Source organism: Cavia porcellus, unplaced genomic scaffold (genome assembly GCF_034190915.1).
Source record: "Cavia porcellus strain 051 isolate PalLab524CR breed Dunkin Hartley unplaced genomic scaffold, mCavPor4.1 scaffold_7, whole genome shotgun sequence".
Lineage (NCBI taxonomy): Eukaryota > Metazoa > Chordata > Mammalia > Rodentia > Caviidae > Cavia > Cavia porcellus.
This window is the reverse complement of record NW_026947490.1, coordinates 20,788,285-20,811,066: the sequence shown is the minus strand read 5'-3', so window position 1 is coordinate 20,811,066 and position 22,782 is coordinate 20,788,285. Positions and strand designations below refer to the sequence as shown.

General features: G+C 44.5%; 1 protein-coding gene across 5 annotated transcripts; it reads left to right on the top strand.

Moving 5' to 3' along the window:
* The first annotated feature begins 1,470 nt into the window (after positions 1-1,470).
* Positions 1,471-20,937, top strand: LOC134476858 (carcinoembryonic antigen-related cell adhesion molecule 21-like). Of its 5 annotated transcripts, none has more exons than XM_063252831.1 (10): positions 1,471-1,640; positions 2,840-2,932; positions 3,477-3,568; positions 4,597-4,956; positions 13,030-13,305; positions 17,997-18,126; positions 18,380-18,563; positions 19,039-19,092; positions 19,695-19,726; positions 20,649-20,937. In XM_063252831.1, exons 3-8 carry the CDS (start codon positions 3,505-3,507, stop codon positions 19,054-19,056), a joined length of 1,032 nt encoding a protein of 343 aa, XP_063108901.1. In that variant the 5' UTR covers positions 1,471-1,640; positions 2,840-2,932; positions 3,477-3,504; the 3' UTR covers positions 19,057-19,092; positions 19,695-19,726; positions 20,649-20,937. The 5 variants fall into 5 exon arrangements, with proteins under 5 accessions (XP_063108901.1, XP_063108903.1, XP_063108905.1 ...); XM_063252833.1 differs by having other exon boundaries at positions 13,147-13,305; positions 20,649-20,930; XM_063252832.1 differs by lacking the exon at positions 1,471-1,640 and adding an exon at positions 1,676-2,156 and having other exon boundaries at positions 20,649-20,930.
* Positions 20,938-22,782: the final 1,845 nt, after the last annotated feature.

Sequence of the window (22,782 nt, the reverse complement as noted above, 5' to 3'; positions counted from 1 at the left end):
AAAGTTCCAATGCCAGCTCCAACGTGGGGAAACCTGAAAAGAAGCAAGAACGACAATGGCACCTGTTTATATAGTTTAATTTATATGAAATACCTAGAATAGGACAATTCCCAGAGGCAAATTCAGTAGCCTACAGGCTACCAGGTGCTGGATGAAAAGGAATGAGGAGTTACTCATTAATAGCTAGACTTCCAGTTCAGATATGAGAAATTCTGGGTATTGCAGCAATTGTTGTAAAATGACTATAATTAGGGGCATTTATTTATATTCTTAAAATGTTTAAGACAGCACATGTTGGTCATCTATCATTTGCAGTGATGTTTTACAGTCTCTGCAATGCCAGGTGACACACACCTGTAATCTCAACCATGTAGAAGGCCAGGACAGGAGGACCTCAACTTTGAGCTGAGTCTAAGAAACATGAGGCAACGATACCTCAAAATTGAGAATGGGCTGGGGATGTAACTCAGTGCAAAAGCTCTGAGTTCAATCTCCATTACCACCCAATAAAAATATTTGAGGAAGATGTACAGAAACATATACAAGGTGGCAAGGTGAGATGGTGCATCCCATCATCCCCCATTTAGGAGGCTGAAGTAGGAGGATCACTGCAGGCCCCTGGCCAGCCTGAACTGCATAGAGAAATGCTGTCTCAAAAGGACAAACAAGAAACAAAATAAATAAAAACACATCCTCCTTAAATACTCAACTACTAATCTATACTTAAAATATAAACCTTCAGGTCCAAGGATTTAGAGACAGGAAGGACTGAGGTGGTAGACGATGTGACTGGGGGCAATGCCATCTGTAGGGTAAGGTTTCAGGGACACCTTCAATCTCTATGTGCATGGACTGAACTATACGTTGGGCCTGTCTATGTCCTCCCTGGATGTACTCTCCCCACTTCCTTTCTCACTCTACTGTGGTCACCCCATCCCCTTAATTTATGGGTCATTGCAAAAGTGTGCAGGCTACATAAGCACCCCTGACAAGCCAGGGTCCTCAGACATGCAGGAAGAAGTAGGCAAGACATGAGAGGTCCCTGGGAGGGTTTCTGGGGTAAGGGATGGTAATCAGGCTGCATCTCTACCTCCTGAGTGCAAGCGAAGCTCACATTCAGGGAAGTCCTTTTCTGAGTGTGGACCATGTGTTGCAGAGTTGCCCCACAGGCCATAAGGAGACCTGCCCCAGCGACTGCCCCATTACTCCTGATTTGTCCACGTGACAGAGGACCCCATGCATGGAGGAATCCACAGAAGGTCCAGTCTAGATGAATCCACAACAGCCCTGCCGGGGCACACAGACACATCCTAGGAGAAAGCCTTTCAAGACAGAAACGCCCAGTCATTGTCCCTGGTGGTCACAAGAGGACTTCTGGCCCTTAGCAGTCAACCCAATATATCAAGAGCCTACACTCCCACAGCAATGCACACCCTGGCATTGGTCCTGTGCCACCAGTCCATGCCACAGCCTCCTCCAGGGAGCTTCCAACCTGGCTCCCTAGCAACTGACCCAAAGGCTTCACCCTGGAGACTTTGTGAGGAATGGGGCGGGGCAGCTGCCTTTGTCTCTGGGAAGGCCAGGGTCACAGGAGCTTAGGGCACAGCATTGAGCCCTCTAGTGGACGCGTCCTTCCAGAGGTACAAAAGGGCCAGGGGAGGGGAGAGGTGAAGCTGGGCTTGGACAAAGGGCAGGTGCAGAGAATGCAAGTCAAATGAGGGAGAGGGGATGAGGTAGCTGGGCTAAGGGAAGAATGGGAAGAAGCCAGGTGAGGGAAGCTTCTAGGTAGGCAGGGAAGGGTGCAGGGCACTCTTCAGTTTCCACTGACATTTGGGGCTGCTCAAACTTGTGCGGTTACCTGTGCTTTGTGGCATGTTTAGCAACATCAGGGGATTCTGCCCAGTAAGACAAGGAGCATTCCCTCCCTCAGGTGTGACAATCACAGCTGTCAACAGACACTGCCAAATGGCCCTGGAGGGCAAAACCCAGCCTGGCTCAGACTCACTGATGTCCTGAAGCCTAATGGAGTGTGTGTGTGGGGGGTGGGGGGTCAATTACCTGACACCAGGAGTTCCAGACCAGGCGTATACAGTGACCTCACTACTTTAGAAATGAATCGATCTTTCTATGGATTTCAACAAAAATGTGACTCAGAGGTATCTATGACTCTTACATAGAAAACAACATAAGAACTCACTGCAGTGCTACAGTAATAAAATGACATGGGACTTGCATGAAGATTCACAAATTATCTGGGTAGATTGTGAGAATAATCCCTGACAATTGCTCACATGATCTCTGACAAGTATATCAAAATAGTTTAATAGAGGGAGGAGTTATTTAACATTCAGTGAGAGCCAGTTAGAGCATGGTCAACATCCCTGCCACAGTCCCTAACACTGGCAATGAGTCCCTCATGATCTCCAGGGGGAGACATCAGCATACACAGTTCACACTCAGGCAAACCATTCTTGGAAAGTGAAATTAGCTTAGGCTTGGGAGCAGATGCAGGCTGATTGCCATCCATAGCCCCAAGGGCACTTCTGGGTCCCTCCAACATATCTGGTTTGTTCCAACCATTCCTTTCTGGAACTCTGAGGATCCATTTATGTCAAGAGTCTCAGCATGGCCCCTCATTCCTGGCAGCACCCTTGGGATCAGAGAAGGTGTGAGCACAGGTGACTGAGCAGGCCAGAGGACACAGAGCTAGCAACTCACTCAGGGAGGATACAGATCACACTGCAGCACAGACTTGTCGAGAGGAGCACTTTGCGAGAAATCTGCCACTGACACCATGTTGCCCACAGCCACTTATCCCACCAGACTTCTTCCTTCACAGGACATGCAGGTCATTTCCATCCCTGCCCACCCAGAACTTCAGCTCCTCCTGAAACTTTGATCAGAGACCACCTGGTGACACCAGAGACACAGGGTAAGTCCCCCTCACCACTCACCATTCATCACTCAGCTGGTCCCTTTCTGTCCCGTAGAGATATCTCTGTCATCTCTCTCCAGGCAGTACATTCTACCTTCCCAGAATGCACAAAAATCCAGGGGAGGACTGATGCTCAACTGGATTTCTGTGTATCATAGGGAAACACAGCTCTGGATTTGGGAACACCAGGGAATTTCGAGGCTGTAGATATCCTCAAAGTCAGGACAGTGCAGAGGCCAGTAAGGAGTTGAACCAGTTCTCGTCTTGGGTGACAGAGTCCCCAAGAGTCTTGGACCCAAAGTGTGGTCCGTGGTAATGTAATTTCGTACAGAAAATGGGGAATATACAGGGAAGGATGGACCCAATGGGAAAGAGGGAACCAGGCTTTCTAGACATGGAGTCCACCCCCACATCACATGACTCTGAAGCCTGCCCTTTCCCTGGGAGGAGGCTCAGCTCAGAGGGAGACAGCACAGTAGAGATGACCCTCCTGAGCAGCCTGCTTGGGAGTCTATGTTTGAGCCAAAGCTCTTCTCCACAGACAGAGGACAAAGCAGGCAGCAGAGACCATGGAGTCCCACACAGCCACGTTCCACAGAGGGTTTGTTCCCTGGCAGGGGCTCCTTTTTACAGGTGAGAGGGGACAGTCCCTGGGAGGATATACCAGAGGGTGGACCCCTAAATACTCACTGGGTCTGCTGATAAACTGGGAGTCTGAGATGACAGAGGTTTCTGTTTGGAGCAGGAGGGGAGAGAACACAAAAGAGGATCAGAAGCCTGAGGAACAGGAAACTTGCAGTGCATGGGTATTAAATAAGGAGGAAGCAAAGCTCCATTTTTCTCTGTTACAAGTTAATAATCACTGGCCACATTTCTTTTTTTCATCGACACATGGGCTCACTATGCAGTTCAGGCTACCTTTGAACTATCCATGTAGCCCAAGCTGGAATTGATCTCCCAGTGATCCCTGCTCAGCCTGCCCTGCTCAGGATTTAGGACATCAGCAACAAAACCTGTCAGGCCACTATATTTTGATTATTGATGTCAACAACAGAGTCAGAGTGACTCCAATAAAATCACACCTGGGGTATGAAGCATTGTGCTCACGCACCCCCCCCCCCCCCGAAACTGCAAACAAACCCCTGGGCACACAGGGCTCTCAGAGCCATCGCTATTCTTCTATGGTATCTGAGGTTGTTCCAGACCCTTGGATCCAAAACAATCAGACAGCGCCCTGTGCTCACTGAGCGTTTGTCCCAGAGGGAAGAAAACTGATCAAATAGAGACATCTAGAAGGGGAAATCAGGTGTTGACAAGAGCCACTGAGTGAAGAAAGCAGGAAAAGGTGAGAAATCGAAGAACCAGATCTCTGTATGAGGGATCAGGACAGGCGTCTCCAAGCTGCCCTCAATGGGAGCAGGGTCTGAGGGAAGTGATCAGTGAGCCATGCAGACCCCTGGGGGAGAGTGTTCCACACAGAGGGAATGACAAGTTCAAGGGCAAGGAAGGAGCGAAGTCCCACTGCTGACCATAGCTTAGTAAGAGACACGCATGCCTGCAACAGTCAAACTAAGCAATGAAAACATCTCAGGACTCAGGGCTCCATCTTTCCATCCAACAGTTTCCACTTTGATGAATTTCTCTCTGTCTCTCTCTTCTAGCATCACTTTTGACCTTCTGGAGCCCCACTACCACTGCCCAACCAGCTATTGAAATACTGCCTGGTGATATTAATATAGGGGGAAATGTTCTTCTACGACTCTACAATGTGACAGTGGAACCTACAGAGTATAGTTGGTACAGTGGGGGATCGATTTCGCCTGCCACATTGATTATGACATATACCAGAGAAACTAATGAGTTCAATACAGGGGACTCATACAGTGGTCGAGAGACAATGTACCCCAATGGATCCCTGCTGATCCAGAATGTCAACCGAGGCGACCTAGTAATCTACACCGTACGAATCATGTCGCAAAATGGTTTGTATGCTGAGCTGTCTGCAGAGATCCGTATAACCTGTGAGTTGTTCTCCCTGACCTTGGATGTGGGATGGGGTTAATTTCACTTCATACACACAGAAAACTGTCAGTCCTGGGTGGTGCCCCAACCCTACAACACTGCATCCCCATGCTGGGCTTTGATCCCATAGTGCAGGAGGCATACAGAGGAGATGACCTTTAATAGGCTGCAATCTTTACCTGAATCCACTTTGCAGAAGCAAGGAGAATTGGGTGGAATAACTTGACCCAAGGAGAGCCTCTCAATCTATCCTCAAAGTCACTTCCTTTTTATGTGACTTTGAGGATCTCATGCAGGGTTTGACCTGAAGGACACTTCAATCCCTTGCTTCAGATCTCTGTCCCAAGACCATCACCAGGGTGATCCCGTGGATCTTGGGCTCAGAGGTAGTGTGACCCACTGTTTAGGAATGATGGCAGGCAGTAATTCAGTGGCTGTCTGAATCTCATACTTCTCTACAGTTGGTGTCTAGAGCAGAAAGTGCACAAACACAAGTCCCACGTATGGGTACCTGGGCCTTCCTTTCTCTAAGACTTGGCATAGATAGCACAGGTACGCAGGTGCCTGAAGCCATTAACTAACTTGACTGACTTGTGAGAATCCACAGGAAGCTCAGTGTTCCTAAGGGCAAGAACACAGGAGAATGAGACTTCTCAATTTCCCTTTCCAATTTGAACTGCTCCAATTCATTCTACGAGTAATACATGCCTAATCAGCAACTACTGTATGCCAATGACACATAAATGTGACTATTTCAGATTAATTTACCCACAACGTGCAAACCAGATACCATTTCCTGTGCATCCTATAACTGACAGACGAATGCACAACAAAATACATTTTCTGGACCAAGGTCACACACACCAGGGATAGCATCTCAGAGGCATTACCTATCTATGCCCAAAAACACAGCCTTGTGATCTCCAATATGGAAGATTTCTTAGATGTCTGTGAACCCGACTCCAGCTGTTGATTCATGTTTCTTAAAACTTAATCATCACCAGCTCATACAGAGTCTGGTTAGACTAATGATATCAAATATAGAGTTAATCAATTTTTACTCTAGAATTAAATCACCTGCTTCAATGCAATGTTCAGCGCTCTGTGCTCAGGAGACCAACCCACAGCCACCCTCATTAAACTTAGAGAGTCCTATCTTCCTGACGTGTTGAGGATCGCTTTCCTGGAGTATAAAAGAGATGGCTCTGCTCTCTTTCTCTGCACTGGATCGTGAAACCAACATGCCCAAGATTCACAGCCAAGTCAACAGTATTGTGATGAATGAGAGGAAAAATAAGCAATCAGTGAATAACCTAGACACTTTCAGAGACTGGGATTTCCACACAGCATCCTGAAAGTTTCTAGCCACAGTAGCTTCCTGTCCTGTTCACAGGCTGAGGTACTTTTTCTCTTCCTGTGATCCCCTGCTCCTGAGGCGACCCCATGAGCCATCTCACATAATGATGCTGGAACTGCTGGGCTGTGAGAAGCCTTGCAGGAGTGCTCTGATTGGTTCAGAGGCAGCTATGAGTCTCTTGGTCTCTGGGGATTGTGATGTCACTGAAACTGCACTGCTCCCTGCCATGGCCATTTCTGGCTCTCTCAGCTCTTTCTCTGTCCAAATCTTCTGGTCACTTCAGCTCCTGTACTACACAGATTGCTGCATTCTTTCCCCCAGGCTCATGGCTGATGATCCAGCTTCCTGTCACTAACACCTGGGGCTAGACCCACCCTCCTGAACAAAAGAAAAGGTCACAGAAATCAGTCACAGCAGCTGGCCCATAAGGCTCTGTCATGAGGCAATGACCCCTGCTAGGGTGGGGCCTCTACTGAGCCCTGCACTAGGACTTGCTCCTTACATAGGAGGAGCCAGTGGGTAGCACAGGCCACAAGATAAGTCCCAGCATATTCTCTGTCTATGCTGACTCAGCTGGGGGGATCAGAGGCAGAGGGACAGAACTGCAAAACCCAAAACTCCAGGCTATTTCCACCTATCTGACTCCTGACTCCATCCTGCTCCCCATGTGGGGCTCACATCTCTTCATAGTTCCACACCCCTTCCTGCTAAGGACATTGGCCTCCCAAGCACTATTTTAGGAGTTTGGTACCAGTGTCATTCACACTTGTGTCCCCATGACACCATCATCACAAACAGATCCTGTAGATTCATCAGCCATGGTATTTTTAGTTAGTCTGGTCTGATCTGGAAGAATTTAATAAAACCCTAGTGGTGATTCCTGGGGTCAAAAGAAAAGACAGGAAATTTTACATGCCTACTTGGGCTCCTGCCTGCTTTGCCTCATTCCCAAAAGGAACTGGGAAGGTGGACTTCCAGTGTTACTAAAGTGATGTGCCACTTCTTGGAAGTTGCTATCATTCCTCATGTTACAGTAGGGATGCCTCCAACTTCCCCTCTGATGAGGTCTGTCCTCCCAACCAGGCTCACGGGGCTCCTCAGCAGGGAGCAGCTAGTTGCAAACTGATTTCAGGAACTATTTTATTCAGATGTGACCCGAAAAGTTTTCAGGGCTTGGCCTAAGTTGCGATGGTTCTCCTAGAGAAATACTTCTTTAAGTAATTGGAATTAGATCCAAGGACAGAAATGAAAAATCCCCAGAGACATAATTTAATGTCTGAAATTGCTAACTAAATCTGTCAAAGCCCTTAGGGTCTTCATCTACCACCTACAGTGGCAATAGGGACATTAAACACCAAGAACAAAAATTTGATTCAGCATTTTAAACTTTGTCCCCTTCCCAATGTCCTAGATCATTTATTAGACTCATGTTCCTGTCAGTCACCATGAAACCCCTGGGGAGAATCTCTCTGCATTATGGGCTCAAGCTGACCCCTGGGCTGAATACCAGGCTTGGTGTTGCTCCCCTTGTGTGTGATTTCTGCACACAAACATCCTCCATCCGGGCTGTGGGGTCTTCTGTAAGTTTAAGCCCAGTGGCAGATCCCATTATGACTCATCTGAAGCACAGCCTTGCAAGACACAGCCTGAGAGAAAACACCTGAACCTGAGCAGTGGAAGGCTGTGCAGCTAGAGGGCTCAGCATATACATGACACATGGCAAACCAGGTGGCTGGCAGTGAGGACAGGAGAGGCACCTGGGGTCTATCCATGACTAAATACTGCAGCTTGGTTCCCACATGAAAAGGCCTATGCTCTTTGCAGACAAACTGTAGTTGTTCTCGTGTCCTCTGAGTGCTCAGGTCCTCATGCACCTGCCTGTAAAATGCACTCTTTTCTGGTCCTTTAAGGACTCAAGTTGACTGAGAGGTGAGACAGCTCCACTCTGGTGGAAAATGCCTTTGCCGAGACCAAAGGTACCACACGAGGCAATCATCTCTCTGTTTTCTGCACAGCGATCTTGCTCAAACCCTACATCACAATCAACAACTCTAGCCCTGGGGAGGGTGAGGAAGCCATAGCACTGACATGTGAATCCAAGACTCAGGACACAACCTTCCTGTGGTGGATAAATGGTCAGATCCTTCAAAATGATGATAGGCTGAAACTGTCTGATGGCATCAGGAGTTTCACTTTATTCACTGTCACAGGGAATGAAACAGGATCCTATGAGTGTGAAACTGAGAATGCAGTGACCTCTAAATGAAGTGACTCAGTCTCCCTGAATGTTTCCTGTGCGTAACTTGTATACTATAGTGGTCTCAGCTAACCACCCAGTAAGCAGGGTCAGAGGCAGAGGCCAGCCCACTCTCTCTCTTAGGTCCAGAAAATGGGCTTCATTTTTCGTATGGATAAAACAATGCAAAGCAAAGGAAAACAGAACAGAACAAAGCAGATCAGAAGAAAACAATGCAAGCAACACACGATTTCAAAACAAGACAACAGGAAATCAGCAGTGGATACCATAATGTCTGTTGTTCTCTTAGACATAGTGGTCCATGTCTTCAAACGTGATGAATTGAAACAAAATTAGTGTAAAACCAATCAAAACAAAAGAATGAATGCATTACAGGCCTTCAAAGTCAGACATAGGAAAATCAACTGTGGCTATCGTAATGTCTCTTGTTCTCTTCAAAATAGCTGTCTGTACCTTCATCCGTATCGAAATGAAATAATAGAAAACAGGCTAAAAAACAATCAAAGCAAAGAATAAAAGCATTACTGTCCTTCACCACAAAACGATAGGAAATCCGCAATGGCTACCTTAACGTCTCCTGTTCTTCAAAGCAATTGTCCATACCATCACACGTAATAAAATCATTTCTTGTAGACTCTTTAGGAGAAGTTCTACGCATGTATATGCCCATACAAGTACATCTATCCTTTCTGTAATACAGGAAAAACCATAACGAATTATGAGAAAAACAGGAAACAAAGAGACAAAGATGTAATAGTAACAAAGAGCCCAAACCAATAACAATATAGGCTTTCAATACAAGGTAGAGGGAACATAGCGAACGTTGTTTTACACAGTTATCTTGAGAAGAGTTCCTCAGGTTACCAGATGTAAACATGCAACATTGATCTAATCCTAGGAATGTTAACTGTTTTGTCCCAAGAACTAATTGAATTAATAGCACAACCATCTTAGCTATCTTAAATTTGTACATGCAAATTTATATTTTTTCTTTTGCCTTTCCTTAGCTCCTTTTCCCTGAGTTCTTTGTTCCCCTTTGAGCAGTTTCTTACCCTTTCACTATACTTACTGAAGACTGTCTGTCTTATGTACTTTCTCAGTTTCTTACACTAAGAAGATGACATGGTATTTACACGTGTCAGTTTGATTTATTTCAAACTTATGAGTGTGGTCTCAAGTTGCATCCATTTACCTATAAAAGCCTCAGTGTAATGCTTCTTTATAGCTCAGTAGTATTCCACTGTATAAAAATACCACATCTTTTTTTATCCATTCCTCAACTGACAGGTATTGAGGTTGTTTCCAAGATTTGGCTGTTACAAATTGTGCTACTATGAACCTGGGTGTACTTGTATCACTGTGGCATGATGTTTTCACTTTTTCTAGGAATATGTCCAGAAGTGGAATAGCTGAGTCAAGTGGGACTTGCAGTTCCAGCTTTTTGAGGAACCTCCAGTCTGACATCCACAGTGGATACACCACTCTGCACTCCCACCTACAGTGCAGGAGACTTCCTTTTTGCCCACAGTCTCTCTGGCATTTGTTATTGGTTGTTTTCTTGATCCTGGCCATTCTATCTGGAGTAAGACAGAATCTCAGTGTGGTTTTAATTTGCATTTCTCTAATGACCAATGATGCTGAACATTTTCATTATGATGATGATGAACGTTTTTCATGTCAGATGCCCCTTTTTGGATTGGGCTTTTCAATTTGGAGGGTCTGATTTTTTAAACTCTGTATATGTTCTAGACAGAAGTCCTTTATCTGAGGTGCAGTTGACTAAGATTTCTTCCCAACTTGTTTTTCACTATGTTATAGACTTCTTTCTATATGCCAAATCTTAAATAAGACAAGGACCCAGGTGTTGATTTTTGGACATATTTCCAGAAATATGCAGTGTGGTTTTTGTTGGTGAATTCTCTACTGACCCCTGTGTCTTCAAGCTTTCTGATAACTTTGTCTCCCAATACATTTAGTGTTTCTGTTTTAATAGTTAGATCTTTGATCCATTTTGACTTGAATTGAGTGCATGGTGATGAACATAAGTTTAGTTTTAATTTTCAGCATATGGCAAGCGAGGTTTTCCAGCAGCACTTAATAAATGAGCTTTCTTTCTTCCAGTGAACATGTTTGGCTTCTATGTCAAAGACAAGGTGGTTGAGTGTGTTTGTAATTGTGGTTGTATCTTCTAATGTATTTCCGTGATGTTCAGGTCAAACAGTGTGCTCTCTTGGACACTTGGGCTGGCCGAACAATCCTGACACTGCCATCCAGGCTGGTCTGACCTTCAGCCCACAACAGGAGGACAGGGGCTTAACTTGCTTGTAGGGATTCACTCTTCTACCTGTTATCTAACAACAGGGGAAGGACTCAGATTCAGCCCACACAGAGGGATATGACCTAGACTTTTTCCTGTGTACATAGTACTGGGAATGGAAGCAGGGCCTGATGAATGCTAGGTGGGTGCTGAGCCATGGAGGTGCACCCCCTCATCTGGTTGGGATGTTTTCATACCAAGGTTGTGACATGGCTCACAAGGATACTCACTCAGCCTTCTATATACCAGAAGCTTCCCCAATCCTCTGATGATGTCACATGTGGCTTTATTCTGTTCACCCCAAATGGCCCAGATGCCCCCATCATATTGCCCCAGAGTTACATTTCCATCCAAGGACAAACCTCAGGCTCTCCTGCCACACAGCCTCTAACCCACCTGCACAGTGTTCCTCGCTTGTCAATGAGAGTCACCTGCAATCCACCTAGGAGCTTTCTGTCCCTTACAACTCTGCAAATAACATTGAATCTCACACCTGCCTCGTCTCTAACCCTGCCACTGGCCTTAATAGGAGCGCTCTCAAGGATATTACAGTCACTGGGAAGTGCATTCTTGAGTGATAGCACCAACCCTAGGGCAGTGTTTTGGTAGTTTTCAAATAATGGGAAAGAAGTCACTTCCTAGCCTGTGTCCCCAGACACAAGCAAATATTCATCCTCCCTGGGCATTTGGCCCCATCCTCAAGACTGTCCTCCCCTTGATTCCTAATTCCTCATGGCTGAGCTGGAGTTCAGTGTGAAATAAAGAAAGACTGTTCTTCTAATCCCACAAAGCCTCACTGAGTGGCTGGAGATACACAGAAACTAGGATGGGGGACATCTTTAAGGTCACATCCGTTCTTTCCCTCAGTAAGTCAGCCCTTCTGTCATCTCTTTTTTACCTCTTCTGTGAGCTACAAGGAACTCACAGGGCTTTGATACATCTTTGCACTGTTTTTCTCCAAAACAGAGGAGGAAATCCCTCTTAAACAAATACAGCAGCTCAGAGCTCTGTTCCAGCTCTGTTCCAGTCTTATATAGGAACTGGCTCTGCCCTTACTCGATCTGGGATGGAACAGGACAGGTGCAGAAGGTCTGGGTGAACTGTCCTGAATCTGCTAAATCATGTCCCCAATGGGCACTGAGCCTTCCCAGCAGGCAATGAAATGAAAAAGTGCACCTGTGGCAGATGCCTCTGAGCTGGGTACTGGCCCTGATGTTCCAGGTGTCTGAGGCTGAGAATGTACCTGCAGGTGATCCACCGTGGAGAGTGGTGCTTCCCCGGTGAACTCCTGCATGGAGGGAAGGGCAGGGCTAAAGGGCTAAGTTTGCAGAGAGAATGAAGCCAGTCTTTCGGGAACACTGTGACCATTTATCTCTGCTGATTTCCTTCACTGTGGCATTGAATCCACTGGTCAGGAAATCAAAGTCCTTTAAAAGTGACATGTTCTTCAGGCTACAGGTGACTTAGCTTTTACTGTTACAGAAAGAACTTGCAAAACACTGTGGAAAAGGCAGTGGGAGGCTTAGCATGGTGGCTCATGCCTTTAAACCCAGCAGTTGGGAGGCTGAGGCAAGAGCACTGTTGCAAGTAGGAGACCAGCCTGGGTGACAAAGTGAGCTCAAGGCCAGACTGAACTACATCGTGAGACCTTGTCTCAAAGAAAGAAAATGTAAATGGGTGTCTATTGAGGCTTTCCTGATGATAGCCCACCCTACCTTGCTCAGGATAATCTTTTATCTTGTTGTTTGCTCTTTTCCTCTGTCCATGCTTGCTCTGCGGAGACAGTGCCCTCCCACCTTTCACTTTGACTTTCTTAAATTAAAAGAAAAAAAGTCAATGGGAAAAAACATTCAAGCTTCCAATGATATTTTTGGACAGATTGGCTAATAACATGTTCCTCATGTGGATCCCTCAGAGAGGTCGATGGAAACAGATGGGTCTCCCTGGGTGTGCTGGGTTCAGAGGGAGGGATAGCCGATCCTTACTGTCACCTGAGCCAAGGCATGCAACCTCTGTGGAGGGTCAGGGCTGTCCTCAGAGTCACCGTACACAGCTCACGGTGGCTCTTGTTTAAATATGCAAGGAAAGGGCACAGCTTGGCCTGAGGCCCATGCTCAGTTGATTCTCTCCTCTATCCACAGCAAATTTGTTGAAACCCACCATCCACGCCAGCAACACCGTTCTCATGGAAGACGATTCTGTGGTCCTGAACTGTGTCTCTAAAAACGTTGAAATAACCATCTCATGGTTCTTTGAAGGCCACAATATGAGGCTCTCAGACAGAATGACGACGAACGTAGAAGGCAGTTCCATCACCATCAAGCCTGTCAAGGTTGAGGATTCCGGGGATTATCAGTGTGAGGTCTCCAATGGTGTCAATTCCAGCAGGAGTGACACCATCAGGTTATATGTGACTGGTGAGTGGCTTCTCCTCTCCTACCTCTTCTGGGGAGAATTTCTCACCCAATAATGTGCAAGATGGATAAAAGCCACAGGGAATGTATCAGTTGAGACACAAATATAGTGAAGAGACTCACAAAGTGGTTATGATCTTTGGGTCTGACTCCACAGTCACCCCTCAATCTTCACAGGGAGTTAGCCCCACAGACACCAGCATTTGTGGATACTCTCATGTCTTATGTTAAAGTGGGGTGGCATTTACATGTGACTCTGAGAATTCTCCCACATATTTTTGATTGTTTGTTTGTACTACTAGAGATTAAGACTAGAACCTTCCTACTGAGCCACATCCCTAATCCCCTCTTTTTTTCCCCTTGGTACAGGGAATCAAACTCAAGATCTCATGCCTGACAGGCAGGCATTGTGCTGCTGAGGTATATCCTCAGCCTATTTCTTCTTCTTTTATTTTGAGACTGTCTTTCTAGATTATCAAGTTGGGAAGACTGTACTCACACTTGTGATTCTCTAGCCTCAGCTCCGCAGAGTGCCAGGTCTACAGAATAAGCCACCATACTTAGTTTTCCTATATTTTAAATCATGGCTACACTATTTCCAATACCAAATGCAAGGTAAATTATTCTTGTGCTCCACTTTTAAAGAATAATGAAGAGAAAAATGTCTGTACATTTTCCAATGTGGGCCCATTCTTTTTTCTGAAGAGTTTTAAACCTCAATACTTGCTTAAATCCGTGCATGCAAGGAAGCCAACCATACAGAGTTTCTTATCCTAAGTGTGGCATTGATTGTCACCTTGCACAAGATTATTTTAAAACTATTTTCTGTTAACTTTCCTGTGCTATGTGGTAAAATATACACAAGACTTATTATTTTAACCATTTTGAAATGCACAGTTCCTTGACATTCGGTACATTCATATTGTTATGTAACATTGCCACTATCCATTTCTGGAACTTTTTCATCTTACCACATTAACACTTTATACCCAATATACAATAACACCCCATTCCACCACTGCACAGCCTCCAGTAACCCCCTTCTTTCTGTATTTATTTGTATTCTAAGCCTCTCACACAAAGGAGATTATGCAATATGTCTTCATTCATGTCTGATTTAGTTCACTTAGCATAATGTCTTCAAGGCTCTATCCATTTTGTTCCTTTATTTTTATTTTTTAAGACCATGATAGTCTATTGTATGGATATACCACTTTATAGGGTATACTTCATGTCACTTACTCATCCATCAATAGATTTTAGGATTGTTTCCATGTTTGGTTGATTAATAATTCTGTCCATGAAAAAATATGCAGATATCTGTTCAAACCCTTGACTTCAGTAAGGTCGATACTGAGCTGTGGAATTACAAAATAAGAAACAGTATCTTTTGAGGAAGCCCTATACTGAGTTCCACAGTGACTGCCCCATTTCACATTCCCACCTACCCACATGCACACAAGTCCCGATTTCTCTACATCCTCAAAAAGACTTGTGTTTTGATGGTAGATATCCTACTGGGTGTGAGGTGGTTTTGATTTGCCCCTCCCTAATAACTAATGATATTCCACATCTTTTTATATTCTTACTGGCCATTTTTATATCTTCTTTAGAGAAATGGCTGCTCAAGTCTGTTTTTTACATGGATTGTTTGGGACTTTTTGCTTTTGTTAAACTTTAATAGTTTTGCTTTACTATTTTGCATTTTGAGACAGGGTCTCACTACGTAGTCCAGGCTGGCCTTGAACTCACAGTGATCCTCTGCTGCAGCCTCCCCAGTGCTAGGGAGACAGGCATGTGCCACCAAGCTTGATTGTAGTAGAAAAAACATTTGTGTGATATTTACAGTGTGGTTGTTTGATATTTGTTTATGATATAAAACGGTTGAACTGAGATAATTATCCATCACCCCTCTTATCTATCATTTGTATGGTAAGATATTTGAAATATATTGTTAGTACTTTGAAATATACATTATCATATACTGTAACCGTCCCGCTGTCCAATAGGTCTCAAAACACGTTCCTCTTGTCCAGCTGAAACTTTGAACCCTTTGACCAACTTCCCATTCGCCTCCTCCCCTGCTGCCCCATCTCTCAAAGCCATCACTCTCCTCTTTAGTTCAAGTTTGGTGTTTTTTAGATTCCACATATGGGTGAGATCATGCACTATTTCTCTCCCTGTTCCTGGATTATTTCACTAAACTAGGTTTATCTATGCTGCCGAAATCACAGAAGAGACTTCCTTTCCAGGCTAAACAGTATTCCTCTGTGTACACAGACCATGTTGTCTTTATCCGTTCATCCACGATGGACACTGAGTTTCCATATCTTGGTCTTGTAAATAATGCCGTGTTTAACATAGGAGTTTAGTCACCTCTTCAAAAGATGATTTCAAATTCTTTGTACATAAATCCAGAAGAGGAATTTCTGGGTCATAGGTGGATAACATCCTTTCACACACAGAACCTTTTAATTTTCAAGAGGTCCAACTTACCTATTTTATTCTTAGTGTTGTTGCGTGTGCTTTGGTTTTCAGAGCCAAGAAATTGCCAAATCCAACATAACGGGGGTTTTCTATCTATTTGCTGGTAACTATTTTACAGTTTAGCTGTTACATTTAGGTATTTGGCCCATTTGGAATTAATTTTACTATATAATGTCAGGTAAAGGTTCAACTTCTTTCATGTGCATAGAGATTCAGGTTTTTCAACATCTTTGTCAAAGAAACCTTCTTTCTGCATGTAACAATACGAGCATCCTCATCAAAAATACTTTGCACACTGGAGTCCTGTTGTATACAAAGAATCACTTCTAACATTCTGTAGCACAGCAGGATAACTATATCTGTCAGTGCTTAATTCTGTATTTCAAAATAAGTAGCAACGACAGTTTTAAATGTACACAATGCAAAGCATGATAAAGGCTGATGTGATGGGTGCCAATTGCCCTGATCTGGTTGTCACACATTCTATATAAAATATTCAATGCCACATTGTACCCCATGCATACGTGTTATTACATGACAATTAACATTTTTAAATAGTTTAAAATCATTTGGCCATTCATGGGAGCATTCGTTTGTCAGATTTTTATATGTTTCACTGATTATGTATCTTTATTCATGCCAGGAGCATACTGTTTTGATACCAAAGCTTTGTACTAAATTTTGAAATCAGGCTGTGTGACTCCAATTTTATTCTTCATTTTCCATTGTATTAGGTATTCTGGGGCTCTTAAGATTACATATGAATTTTAGAATGGATTTTTCTATTTCTGCAAAACCTGTCCCTGGGTTTTTTTTTTGTTGTTGTTGTTGTATTACTGGTGGTTGAAACTGAGGCCTTCACACTAGCTACATTCCCAGCTACTGCTACCACCACCCCCTTTTGTGCTTGGGGTCTCACTAATTTGCTCAATTGCCTGTGCTGGGCTTAAACTTGTCATCATCCTGCCTCATCCTCCCACAGTGCTGGATTTACAGGATGCACCATGATGACCATCTGAAAATTTCACTGAACTTTCGACAGGACTGGCACTAAATCTATAGATCATTTGGGGTAGTACTGTCTCTTAATCACATTAAGTCTTCCAATACCTAAGCATAGGTAAGGTACGGTGGTACAAACCTGTAGTCCCAGCACTTACAGAGGGGATTGAAGAGGAGTCCAAACCAAACTACATAGCAAGACCTTGTTTCCAAAAAACATTTTATGTACTTTCTAATAATTCCCATTTATGTGTTTTCTAATATTTTGAGCAAAATCGTATAGTTTTGTTGGGTACTAGTCTTTCAGCTCCTTGATAAAACTGACTGATTTGCAGTACTGAGGATTGCACCCAGGGCCATTACACTGAGCTGGCTCGCCGTGTTTTTGTTCTTGGTGGTTTTGTTTTGTTTTGTGGAGATAAGTATTACTAAGTTGCTAAATTTTCCAGGGTAGACTTGACTTTGTGATCCTTCTACGTCAGCTTTCTAGTATCAGGTCCTGACCTAGATGCCCTGACATCCAAACAAGTGTCTGGCGGAGATTTAAATAAAATGAGACAAGTGATATGATTTTAGAGCTCCAGGAGAGTCAACTGTGTAAACAGAAACTGTGTGTAAACGGAAACTTAGGACTGCAGGGCACTTAAATCTCAGACAGATGGCACAAGGCTGATGAAAGGCTGATGAAGAATTCTCGATGCAAAGTCTCCCAGCAGAGGAAAGCTGTGTCCTGCAGACCTGGGCGTCTTTATGCCCCTGTTAACCGCGGTGGGCAGCATGGTCTCTATGAAAAGGAGGTGATGAATTCTGAGTGCGCAATAACCTGCGCCTGCTGTCAAGTAAGCCCTTGCCACAAGAGAGCTGATAGGCACATATTCATGGCCAGCACAAACAGAACCCCAGACAAAAGATGGAACCACAAACAATAGGAAGTTACAACATACAGAAATAACAATCAGCCTTCCTCACATTTCCAAAGCCTTCAGGCACCTGCAAAGGCCAGGATAGAATTGTGGGAAGATAAAGCACCAGTAAGGGGGGCGCATTACAAGGCCTGCCAGTCACCTCACTGCAACACATTCCGTAAGACGTGTACTTGTCAAAGGAATAAACAGAGCTACATCATGTTAAGAATTGTGTCTCAAGGCATCCCACTAGAAAGCAGTTTCATTTTCATTGCCTTTTCTCTTTTCTTTCCATGGCAGGTAAGGCAGTAACACCAGAGCCAGCTGGCTCCTCGCTGGTGACCGGCATGGGCATGATGATTTTAATTCTAACTGTGGTGATTCTGATGAGTGTCCTGGCATATAAAATGGTTCACAGAAAGACTGGCGGGTATGATGCCCTTTCCACTTCTTCCTCCAATGTTCTCTGTCATGCTTGGGGGGGGGGGCAGCACTTTTATCCTCCGACTTGGGTCTGGACTTCCTCTTTACATTCCTAAACTCCTGCTGCTCAGTCTTAACTCCATTGCTTCGTCCTGCTCCTGTCCTCATGCTCCCTGTATTCCATTCCACTGTCTCTTGGCTATGGTTTTTCTCATCCATGGTTCAAGAAACAGATTCAGTTATGTTCTCCATCCCTCCAGTGAGCAACCCAAGGTTGAAGCACCTGCAGAAATTAAACCGACAGAGCCAACAGGGCCAACAGAGCCCCCACAGCCTGAACAGCCCCCACAGCCTGAACAGCCCCCACAGCCTGAACAGCCCCCACAGCCTGAACAGCCCCCACAGCCTGAACAGCCCCCACAGCCTGAACAGCCCCCACAGCCAGTAAGTAATTTACTCTGTTGGTCACAGTAGCAGGATGAGGGAGCAAGGCAATTCAAGAGAAAATATAAAAAAGCAAAATCCTTTTGAACAGTAAATAACGTAAGGGGGAAGAAACAAACTCTTCCTATGCAAAACAAAATAGGAGAGGCACATATATAAGGGAGGCACAGAAGGGTCAACAAAGACTAAATCCACAAGGTTTGGGATATAGCTCAGCAGCAGCATTTGCCCTGGGTTTGACTCCAGCAACGGGAAAAAAAGAGCTAAAAACTAGACATCTGGAAACAGGAAGGGAGGAAGCAGGAATTATGGTGAGCATGAAGAATGAGGACTAAGAGGAAAGACAACGCCAACTGTAAAATGAATTGACATCAGGGAGTGTCAAGGAATTATCTGTTGACAGTGTCCTTGCTAAGCCAGGGACCAAAGGCCCTGCACATGGGAATAGCAGTCACACTGTCTGATATCTTTTTAGGGAAACCCACCAGTATGATCTCACAGAGCACAAACCCTCAAGTCTACCATCGCAGTAAGTAAAGCCACTCACCCTGTCAGAATGAGTATGTTCGACCATGTGCCCTGCCCTCGCAGAGAACCCTAGATTCACCAACTACACTGCCCAGTCTCAATTGTGCTGCACTTCCCAGCCCTAAGATGACACAAGTCCTGAAAACCTTCCTAGTCAAAAGAGTCCCCTGAGACACAGCCAGGAGAGAAGCTCACTCCCCTGAGCTAGGCAGGCTCCAGGAGCCATTTCTTCACATTACTCCTTCTCCTTTGTCTCTATGATGGATGCGGGCACTTCCTCACTGTAACTTTCCTCTGTTCCTGGGTGCTCTGGTGCTATGGGCCCTCACTGCCCCTTCTTGCCATTAAAGCATGTTGCTAAGAAACACATGGTGGGGAAGGGGATCTAGGCCTTGCAAACCAGTAGAAATGATCAGAGGTGACTGGAGGTCTCCCGTGTCTCTACTCCCCACCACTCATCTGTGTCTAATGCCCTCAGTCTGGGCCACAGATTCTAAGGGAAGCAAGTACAGCCACAATCTGCTATCTCCTGCAGCTAAATCATAAGGCCTTAAATCAGCTTTGCACTTCCATGGTGTAGTAACTCTGCTTTTGCTTCCCCAGGTCCGGGCCTCTCTGATAACTCCCCTGACAAGGTAATCACAGCCAGGCTCACTGGCTCATTTTCTCGTGGAAATTTTCCTGGGGAGAATGGGTTGTTTCTGAAGACACAGATACAAGTTGAAGTTGGGCCTAAATTCCTCAATAGAGCACTAAAATGATTGGTTAATCTCTTCCATGAGTCCACTTCACAGCAACATTGGAACTATCCCCACCTTGGCTGTGTGTAACGCTTAGCAGTGAAGACCAGTAATTCTTTGACCCTTGACACATAACATCATCTCTTTAGTCTACAGGTTTGTTCACAAGGAAATTGAAGTGCTGACATGCAATAACTCGTAAAACAGCTAGTACCATGCCCCAAACAAGAAAGTCACCACTTCCTCCTCCTTTATCTACCTAAAGTTTGATCCTGCTGTTACTGTCAAAGGAAATGTTATATTCTACGGGACCTGGTTACTTTATTTTATAACAATTTTATAGGATTTTTTTCAACTGAAGCTTTCAGTGCAATATACACATATACTAAAAAAATGTTCACCTAAGAATGAGGTTACAGGGTGTGAACTTTCACAAGATGAACACACGCATGAAAACATCACCCCAATCAAGACACTATATGTCTACCCACAAAAAAGAATCTTCGTAGTGTCTACTAATAATCATGACCTTGATCCTAACAGCACACCCTTGTAGGCACCTGTGTTCTTTCAGTTAGTGTTGTTTTATGAGATTTGCCCATGTTGCATATGTCTGTGGTTTGTTCCTCCTCACTGCTATTATCATATTCCACTGTATCACAGCATCACCATAATTTATCCCTTCAAAGGACCATTCAGCACCATGTCAGCAAGCAGAGATCAGCCCTTTTCCAAAGCTAAATGTTTGGACATTGAGGTGACAGCCACAATGAAGTTCTATGATAGTAATTTAATAGAGGCTACTTTTACGTTACAGGTGGATTAAATTGCATATTCTTCCCTGAACTTCAATAACCTGCAACCAAAGCAATCAACTTCACACTCCCTGGTCTCTACAGTATCAGAAATAGTTTATTCAGAAGTGAAAAACAAGTGATGCAACCTATCCTGTCACAGCACTGCTGACCTACTCCATGGCCTTCCTGGAGATTTCTTTACACTTGGAGGAAAAAGAAAATCAGCCCCCTACTCTGTCATCCCACATGCAGCACCTCCAGGCTGCAAGGCCTTCCTCCAATGTCAATAAATAAAAAGGTACATCGGGGAGTCTGTTGGAAACCCTACTTCTTTGTCATTGAAAGATGGCAAAGCTAATTTTGGGAGACAGTTGTCAGAAGTTCCCTGCTACTCTCTTCTCCCAGTCTAGGTTTGTTTTAAAGTTTTTTAATCAGAGTATACTCATTTCCTTCCATCCCACTTCTATCCTATCAGAGTGTAATTGAACTTGCCATCATTTGAGGGTTATTTCTTTTCTACTTAATTGTATGTGCCAGGAAAAAAACAGAAAAAGGATGGTGGGGGAGGTAGAAAGTAAAATCAATAATGGCTTTGCCTTTGTCTGCAAATTTTCATGTGAACCTACCATGCTCAAGAAAGTCAGATAAGCAACCAGTAGTGTCCTTGGAAATTCTATGCTTTATCTCCTGGCACGGGGTCTAAAACATCTTGCTGTTTTGCTAGAATACCACCTAAGCACTTTGACAAGCCTGTCTCGAGAGAATTCACTAAAAACATCTGGGGAAATGACTTGCAAAGCCTCACAGGTAACTCCGAATGGGAAGTGCAAAAGTGCACATAAATCTTTAATACCTCTGAGGGTTTGGAGTGTTGTAGTGACGGACTGAGAGGAGAGTAAAGAGTCAGGACACTGTATTGATAATATTATTTATGACAGTCACCCAGAATTAAACACAAAAAAGTGCAGGAAATGTGTCCACAACACTAAAGACCAAGAATATTCAGGCAAGGGCCTGGATTCTACAGCGAAGTCCTGCATGCCACCAGCTGAAGACCTGGAGCCCATGACAATGCCTCCCACGAGTCTAACTGGAAGTCTAGAGCCCTGGAGAAAGTTATTCAATGCCAGTCTGTGTCACAGATCTGTGCTGGATAGGCCCAGTGGTCCAGGTTGGAATCTAGAATGGTCTATGTCAGCAGGGTGAATGAGCTGTGTTGGTAGATTGAGGGTTCTATTCTGGAGCTGAGATGCCACACTCAAAACAAGGCCCAGGGCTGCCCTGAAAAGCACTACAGCCTTCCTCAGTGACACTGCGGTTCTGAGCTCCTCTGCCAAGAAAAACAGTCAAGTGCATGCCAGAAAGCCAAGCATGACAAGTTTCTCCTGGAGATTAAACACCACACATCTTCCCCTCTGAAGCCAGGAAGCCATGCTCCATGTAAGAACCAGACCTCCCCCAAAGTGAACCTCAGCAACTCTCACCAACAAACTCTGGAGCTCCTCTGATGGTAATGGTTGAACTCATATTGGGGAAGCTATTTCATGATAAGCTCCTCCAGGAGAACCACTGGCTCAGAAAGTAACACTTAGGAGAACCCACAACACCACACTTTTCTTCTCCACATATCTATTTCTGCTGGTAACTCTCCTCAGGTGGGCCATCTACACGCAGAAGCATGCTGACTTAATTCAGTTGGTGTTAAGTTGAACACCAGTTCTTTATCCATTACACAGAGCAATTCACTTTGAGACATGCAGTCTTCTGGAAACTCAGGAAAAAAACAGAGTTGTCCTTCACTCAGTGTTTAAAATTATTGGTAAAGAATGCACAACTGGAGACATGTAATTTTCCCCCTTTTCTGAGACATTTTACCATTTTAAATTTTGTAACTGCTTACTTCTACAAAAAAGGTTATTTTTAATTAGCTGTATAAGCTCATCTTACCACACTGGTATGTAGGAAGCCACCAAAACTACTCAGGTCCCCTTGGCCAGGAGCCTCTCAAGTTTTTTTGTCAAAGACTCCAAGGAAAAATAAGAAGAGGTTTTGCTCATTCACGCCAAAATGGACTTGGCTCACTTTGAAGCCACTTCAGACCAGCTGCATTTCTGATCCTTATTGTTGCTTGTGCATTTTCTAGCTGTCAGCCCT